Raw genomic sequence first — 8,923 nt, 5'->3', positions numbered from 1 at the left:
CTAACTTGTAAATAATTAAACACAGGGAAAAATTGAATGTGTTGAGTTAGTTTTTGAGAAAATGTAAATAAAAAAGATTGAGATTAAATCATATCATAAATATAATTGTAGAATTGTTTTGTGAAATAGCATGTATAACAGTAAAATGGATTTAATTATATATAGTTCATGAGTCTTTTTAAAAGGTGATATTTGGCAATTCTTTATATCTTGAGAGGAAGACTCAAAAGCAAAATGTCAACTTTGCCACATTAAAATATCATGATGAAGAAAACAAAAAAAGTATTGTTTTTGTAATAGAATATCAAACTTTAAAAACTCAGCCTCTAAAAAATGTAGTAATAAAGTCATAATGGGACATATCATTTATATCCCCATATCCCAGAAGTCTCTTTTTTGGTGGAGACATTTATTAATATCTTTGGTCTCAGTGTCAGTCAACTACCTATTTTTACTCCCTGCAATTCAGTATTTGGACAAAATGTGTATTTGATACCCTCTCATTAGACATACATGTTTAAGATGGACATTGTATCTGTAGGTGCTGGTAGGCCTCTAGTCAAATATAAATCAATATGTTAGGTCTGACAAATTATAAATGAACACAGAGATCTCTGAAGGATACTCTGGAAATTGGATTTCTCTTCTGGAGAAGAGAACCCAAAGATTAGTGCTGGTAGGGAAATTTACTTTACCCTTCTCTGTGGTTCAATTATTGTGGCCATGCATGTATCCTAGTTTTTCAAAAAGATGAAAAGTGAAAAGTACATGGTAATATCTCAATAATTCAAATTAAAGTATTAAACATCAATTTGGTTTAACAAAATAGATGTGATTCAAATACTTCTACCAAAATTCACTGTTACTACTTTTAATTGTAAGTAACTAGAGAATAAGCAGAATAACATTAAATAAGTAATTTAAAATTCATGGTAGACATACTTTCCATCTTATATAAAAATTATTTAACATTAAAAAGTTAATTACTGGCATAGAAAAAGAAAGGACATTGAAAGATTCTTTTATTTTTTTGAGTGTGAAAAAGCTATTAATGTGGTTTTTACTAGTAAGTGAAACCACTGAAAGTTTTAAACTTTGTATGCCCTAAGAGTGTATAATCTAGACATGAATTATCAAATTTTAACTAAATCTTAGCACAGTGTTTGGCACCTTGTAGTTACTCCACAAACTCCCAATGCAAGATTAAAGAATTGTTATTAAATTGTTTTATCTGTGGTAGAATATGCAATTTGATTATGGATTTACCCTTTTATTCACTCAGCTCTTATCAAACAAACCTTTTAATACTTATTTACGGGCAGTGAATAAGCACAAACCCAAGTTATCATCCAAAAGTAAAATGGGACTTCTCAATATTTTTTAGTCATGGAATTTTAAAATTACATAATTACAAAACTTTTTGGCACTCATAATGTATATATCTTTGAAATAAGTTATTAGGAAAAACTGAATAATCTGCACTTAAGATAAAAGTTGACTCTTAACCTGTAATGGTCTAGTTCACTGATTTCCAGAGTGTGTTTGCCGGTACACTAGTGTTCTGGCCAAATTTAAAAACTCTGTTAAGTAATATTCTTTGAGCTTGCACTGACTGCAGGCCCTCTTCATAGACACTGGGGATACAGCAATAAAGAAAACAGACAAAAATCCCTATCGTCATAAAACATACATTTTAGGGTAGAAGACAATAAATAAGTAAAATACGTAATGGTGAGTGCTAAGGAGAAAAATAAAGATAAGGATAGGAAAAAATGAAGCAACAATAGGCAATGGCAGAAGTTGAACTTTCAGATAGGATGGCCCGGGGAAGGAGTCCTGAGAAGGTGACATGTGAGTAATGACCTGGAAATGTGAGGGAGCCTGCAATGGATAAGCTCCAGGGCAAGTCACTTAACTTTTCTGTGCCTTAGTGTCCTCATCTCTAAAATGAGGCTAGTAATAGCAGTAATAATAATAGTGGTTTGAGGTGCTAGATTAGTTATCCTGTGTGAAGTACTTAGAACAGTGCCTGGCATATCAGAAGCACCATATAAGCATTGGTTAAATAAAGCAGAGATTAAGAAAACTACAAAAGGAGTGAGTTGGGGCTGGGTGAGGGAGCTGTATAAACAGGGACTTAATTTGAACACAAGAGGTTTGAGAAAGCTGGTAACGTTACATGGAAATATCAAATAGGAAGATTGTAGTTTTTAAAAGAGGGTTATGGGCTGGGGATCAGTTGGTGAATCCTAAGCCTATACCTGGTATTTAAAACTGATGTGAATTTATGTAATTGTAAAAAGAGTTTGTTGGGGTTTTCTTTCTCCAATATATTTGAAAAACACTGAGTTAAAAAAGATTCAAGTTTTCTTTGTTACTAGACAGACATCTCAGAACTGTTTTACATGAATAATGAGCCTCCGAGATAGATACCACAGACCTCTTAGGTTAACAGCATTTAGAAGACTCCTGTTACATAGAACACTGTTTAGGGAATAATGAACTTGTTATAGTACTGCCTGAAAAATAACCTAAATTAATTTTTGCAAACGATCAAGCCTTCAAAACTCATAAAACTTTTAAAGTTGTACCAAATCGATTGGCTAGTTGTTTCATATTTATAGTTTTGCATCCGTAAAAAAGAGCTGAGCAATTACCCAAGAACAAGGCAATAGTTTTCTTTTTAAAATCCCCCCCAAATTATCTGCACATTGGAATCACCCGTAGAGTACATGTACCTGTATCCAGAAGTGTGGTTTTATTGGTCTGGGCTATGGTCAGGACATGAGAGGTTTTAAAATATCCCCAGGTAATTCTAATATGCAGATACTTATGGGAACCACAGCTGCTAAGAGAAATCTCTTTTTGACCTCTTTAATTCTCTGCCCCTTATCTATAATATTTAAAAACCATTTGCTCATGCTATTCATTAAGAAACATTATTTGGCTTATTTGAACCGGTTATTTGTCCATCAGATCTTTATTGAGGGCCTATTACTAAGTGCCTAGAGCATTTGTTATCATTGCAATAGCATGACGATATTACTAAGTTTCAATATGAATGAATGGTATCATACAAATCTGCTTTTAGAAGGTAAGTGAATACCGAGATTAACTAAATTAATAAAATCCCCAAAGTAAGTTATTAATAATATCATTAACTGGTATAGTCACTAGAAATATCTGAGTCTTTAGATGAGATCTAAAATGTTATAGCCACTCCATCTATGTTAGAAGCAACTAGAACCATTTATAATTCTTTGGACATTAGTCTTATATGGTAACAATGCTCATAAATAATATTCCCTGTAAGAGTCATAAAGCTTCCATGTGAGAACCAACTTGTCTTTGAGAACTGTAAGACTCTGCTATAATCAATGAAATCAACAAATATTTATTGAGCACATGTCAGACACTGTACAAGGCACTGGAGATATACCAGTAAAATAAGAAATCCTTACTCTTATAATCCTTAAATTGTAGTGGAGGCAGACTGGTAATAACAAGAAATAGATAGATAGATAGATAGATAGATAGATAGATAGATAGATAAAATGGTATCAGAAACTGATAAATGCTCTAAAGAAAAACAAAATAGGATGAGGAGTTAAGGAATGCTAGAAGGCGGGTGGGGAGGGGCAGTGGTTGATAGTGTGGTCAAAGACTTCTTATAATCCTTAAATTGTAGTGGAGGCAGACTGGTAATAACAAGAAATAGAACAAGAAATAGATAGATAGATAGATAGATAGATAGATAAAATGGTATCAGAAACTGATAAATGCTCTAAAGAAAAACAAAATAGGATGAGGAGTTAAGGAATGCTAGAAGGCGGGTGGGGAGGGGCAGTGGTTGATAGTGTGGTCAAAGACTTCTCAGAGGAGGTGACCTTTGAACCATCTAAGTGAAGGGAAGGAGGAAGCCATGGGAAGACTTGACACAAGAGTAGCCTAGACTGTAGAAACAAACCAGAGCAAAGGCTGGAAAGGGAGCAAATGTTTGTTGCATTCAAGAAGCAGCAGAAGGCTGGTGGTATAACAGGATAAAATGTGAAGAGAGAGCAATAGATGAGGTCAGAGAGACAGGTAAGAGCCAGATAATAAAGTAGCACCTCAAAGTCCATAGTAAGGTTGTTTTTGTTTGTTTGTTGTTTTGTTTACTTCTAAGTGTTTTCAAAAGCCTTTGGAGGCTTTGCCTGGAAAGCAAAGACATGACCTAATTTACGTTTAAAGAGAGAATTTTTGGCTGCTATATGAAGAGTAAATTCATAAATTCAAGGCCAGATAATAGCAGGAAGAGAGTTGGAAAGCTTTAGCTGTGGTCCAGGCAAGAGTTAGCAACAGAGCAGAGGCAGCAAGTGAGATGGAGAGAGTTCTAAGCAGAAAATATGATGATGCCATCAAGTAAAAGGATTTGCTGATGGAGTTTTGCTCTTAGGATATCTAACATATACACACAAGTAATCAAAAAGCTATAGTCAGAAAATTTCAGAATTCTAGGTTAAAGCTATAATTAAAGCAATAATTAATGATCTCTGTATAAAAATTGTTTCCTATGTAACAGATAATTCTTTATAAAGCTACTCTCTTTTTTATAGAAAAAAATAGCTTTAAAGGACTTGGAAACCTGAATTATGCTGTCTTTTCCTGAGTCTCAGGCTGTGTCTTAAAATCTTGAGGAGCCAGACTCACTGAAATGATAGCTTTCAGTAAAACTACCTGTGCGAAATTGTGATAGACACAGCAATTTAAGATTACTGTGATGAATAATTTGACCAAAAATATGTTTGAAACAGTGAGAATTTTTCTGTTGCTATTGGCTACTTACCGCTATGTCTAGACCAGTGATTCTTCCACTTGCAGGGTTGGGAGTGACCATCATACTCTGTTATCTTGCCCTTTCCCTGCTGCCTGTTCCACCTGCCCCTACCCTGCTCATCTCTTGACTGATCAACATTACTATGGCATCTGATGTAGATGTATGTTGGCTTGGGAAGGGGTAGTTTGAGCAGCACTTCCATCTTTCTATTAGATGTTGTAAATACACGTAGTAATAAAGAATGAAGATTTTGGAGCTACAGGGCATTTGGTTTGAATTCTGTCCATTGGTTATAAATTGAGTGATTTAGGGCAACATATTTAATCTTTCTGAGCCTCCTTATAAAATATAACCTCAAGTGAGGTTAACTGAGGTTAAATAAATCTCTTCTGTAAAATATAAAAGATTCCTAACCTCAAGCGAGGTTAACCAAGATTATGACTGTAAAGCACTTAGTAAAGCACCAGAATATAGTAAATGCTCAACAAATAATAACAAATATAATTGCAGCTTCATTTTCCCTTATACATCTTAATTCAGTAGTTTTAATATTTTCTTAATATAGTATTTTAAGAACAGAGGTACTCAAGTCAGACTGCCTGGATTTAAATGACAACTTTAGCATGTATAAGCTTTGTGACCTAACACACATTTTTTGAACCTCTCTCTCCCTTTGTTTCCTTACCTATAAATTGGTTAAACTGGAAATACCAACTCCATTAGTTGGTAGTAAGGATTAAAGAGCATAAAGTATATAAAGAATATACAGAGTACTTGGTACATATAAGTACTATTTGGTAAGTCAAATATTATAAATAATAGTCTTTCAATGTCTTATTTCAAAATTATAGTTAAAAACTAAAGTATTATGCCTAACTTTTCTATTGCTATATAAATCAAGTAAATTTGAATAATCTGAACCAGGAATTATTTAAAATGAGTAGTTGATTTATTCTCTCGGTCATAAATGAAGGAGAGTTTTAGATATTATCTCATTAAGTGATCAATGTAGGAAAGTATATTGGTTTATTCAGGAATTTGAGGAAGTTAAATTTAATTATTTAGTTTGCCTCTCTGAGAAAGATCAAAATAACCAGATAATTGTCAAATCTCTTTTTCTTTTGAGTTGTGTTCACTATTTTTCCCTGACATTTTTGTTTTCCTCCTTATATTTTTTCTTTTTATTTCTTTTGATGTGTAATTTTTGATATGTATTTCTCTTTCAGTTCCTCGCTGATTAAAAACAAAACTTAATACTAACGATAAGTAAAAGCTACTGTTAAAAATCGAATAGTTCAATTTTCAAATAGAACTTGCTGGGGTTTTTTCCTATTAATTCTCGATACTATTCCCAATACTATTATTCCCAGTAGTATTTTCAAATTGGTAGTCTTTAGCAAATAAGTGATTATTCAAGATGAAAGCTATGATACTGATGGCATAAAAGTGATTTTTATTGTATGTTAATTAATGCTAGTAACATCACTTTTTTTGTTGGTATGAATCCATTAATAACACTAAGCTCGTTATATGAACTTTACCTTGTTACTTTAGTAGGGCCTTCTTTCATTTTTATAGCTGGCTTAAGTCCTGCTGAGATTCAGCAGTTATGGAAAGAAGTGACTGGAGTTCACAGTATGGAAGACAATGGCATTAAACATGGAGGGCTGGACCTCACTACTAACAATTCCTCCTCGACTACCTCCTCCACCACTTCCAAAGCATCACCACCAATAACTCATCATTCCATAGTGAATGGACAGTCTTCAGTTTTAAATGCAAGGCGAGACAGGTAAATCTCATGAGCTTTATTCTATATTTATCTATCACCAGGTTTTATTCTTACCATTGATAAAAGTGAAAATAACTTGTACTGAACAAGGATGAAATATGTAGAACAACAGACTAAAAGCAATCTTAGGATTATTTGTCTTATATATTCTTTTTTATTATCAAAAAAAGTGGTTGAAATACTAACAGTTTGATAAATACAGTTGGGAGTTTACCTGAAGATTTTTATTTTTTCATAAGTGCATAAGGAATGATTGTATCACTATATTTTTATGACTAAGATGTTATGATTAACCTGTTTGCTATGAGAACATTTTACCATTTTTCAAGTTAAAAATCAGTTCTGTAATTCCAAATAATTAAAGATGCATACATGTAACCCTTACTATGTTTCAGACATAAGCTTAGAAATCAGAGAATAGATATATATATAAATATATAAAGAGAGGCATAATAAACCAGAAGATAGAAAATCTGATTTGCCTTTTTTATTGTGGCATGATGGAATCTGTAAGTACGTAAAAATAAACTGACATTGGTAATTTTCTGAATAAATTTGACTAAAAATTCTTACAGAATAATTATTTGGCTTCAGTTAGCAACATTAAATGCATTATGTAAGATAGTTTTTAACCTAATATTTTATTTTAGTTATGTAAAAACTACCATTGTAAAAGGAACACCCATTTACTTTTGTCCATTAAGTTCCATTTATTTAGACGTATTGCTGTCTAATCAAGTGCTTTAAAGTAATTTGCATAGACTATATAAACTAAAATATTGCTCAATATAAAAAATATCTCTTTTTAAAAGATGAAATGTAAGCGTAAAATTTCTTAAGAGAGTGACTTAGCTTTATATTACATTTAGATCCAAACTTCATATGTAAGTGTAGTGGATTGATACTGTTCTATTATGTAATATGAATGTCTACCTTGGTGCAACAAATTCTTTGTCATAAACAAATATTTTTCAAAGAAACGTATTTAATTATAGTACAGTATAAAATAGAATGCTATAATTTGGTGATGTTTCTGGCCTTCATTTGAGTATTATAGAAAATTTTTCTTGTTAGCTTTTATTATGAAATGGTATGCTTTTAAATGTTTTCACGGTGTTGTTTTAATTGAGATTAATTTGATGATTATGCTATATTTCAGAAGTGGGTTGATTTCTCCAGGATCTCTCTGACATAATACTCACTTATCTCCAAGTCTTCGATAATTATATAAGGATATAGTTAATGAATATTGTTCCAAAGTAGAATTTTTTAATCAACTGTAACTAGTAGAAATATATGATTCACAGATAAATATTAAACATTTAAATGATCCTAAAGCTCCATCTCTTCTTTAAAAAGAGCATTTCAAAAATCTTATGGTCCTATTATTTTCTTAAAAATACCGTTTTCTTTTCACTTGACCACATATGAATATATATTTTTTATTTAGAGGCAAAATGTTACATTAAGGTCATATGGCAGGATTAGCATATGATATTATACAGTTCTCTAAGTTTTTCATCCTTTATTAACAGTCATCTTTGGCTCTATTTCTCCTCTAATTGGAACATCATCTAGCCTTGGCAGTTGAACTATTCAATAGAACGATTAAATTTTTCTGACTGCTCTGAGCTGAATTGACCTGTTTTGACCTGTTTGTCACTGATCGTAACCTGACAGGCGCTAGCAGCCTGCAACGATTATGGCTTTTTGAGATGTATCTGACGTCGTGTTCTTTTGCTATAGCTCGTCACATGAGGAGACTGGGGCCTCTCACACTCTCTATGGCCATGGAGTTTGCAAATGGCCAGGCTGTGAAAGCATTTGTGAAGATTTTGGACAGTTTTTAAAGTAGGTTTTTTACTTTTTCAGGGAGGAGGGTGGGATTATATGGGAGTTTTAGGTGCATTGTTGCAAATAAACAAAAAATGAAGAAGGAAAATAAAACATACTTTAAGATTTCTGTGTGTTCCAACAAGTGGATTAGTAAAGTCAGGCTAAGAAGGTTAACACATCATCTTCATCTTTTCATGAAAATATTTTACAAATCATTCAATAAAGATTTTGGAACGGATAAAAAATATTAGCCTATAATAATATGTCATTAATCATTGGGAGACATGTTTATAAGATAGAATTTTCTTAAATTTTAATTTTCTAAATAATATTATGTGAGTAGTCATAAAATATATAATTTAAACAAACATATTTTACAGGTTTATAATCTGAACCAGGAATTATTTAAAATGAGTAGTTGATTTATTCTCTCGGTCATAAATGAAGGAGAGTTTTAGATATTATCTCATTAAGTGATC

At 32.2% G+C, this 8,923-nt stretch overlaps 1 protein-coding gene across 9 annotated transcripts in view; it reads left to right on the top strand.

The window, feature by feature from the left end:
• The window catches only part of FOXP2 (forkhead box P2), a 350,012-nt gene that overhangs the window by 297,984 nt on the left and 43,105 nt on the right, over nt 1-8,923 (top strand). For 7 of the 9 annotated variants that reach the window (XM_012652751.1, XM_012652750.1, XM_012652749.1 and 4 more), the window contains 2 exons: nt 6,395-6,608; nt 8,355-8,459. In XM_012652751.1, the coding sequence (XP_012508205.1) occupies nt 6,395-6,608; nt 8,355-8,459 (319 nt within the window). The remainder of the gene's footprint in view (nt 1-6,394; nt 6,609-8,354; nt 8,460-8,923) is intronic. The other 2 variants (XM_012652753.1, XM_012652754.1) reach the window with 1 other exon arrangement.

The sequence above is a fragment of the Propithecus coquereli genome, unplaced genomic scaffold (assembly GCF_000956105.1).
Source record: "Propithecus coquereli isolate 6110/MARCELLA unplaced genomic scaffold, Pcoq_1.0 Scaffold4, whole genome shotgun sequence".
NCBI classification, from domain to species: Eukaryota; Metazoa; Chordata; class Mammalia; order Primates; family Indriidae; genus Propithecus; species Propithecus coquereli.
Note: the sequence above shows the minus strand (reverse complement) of the source record. Positions and strands in the feature narration are given on the sequence as shown.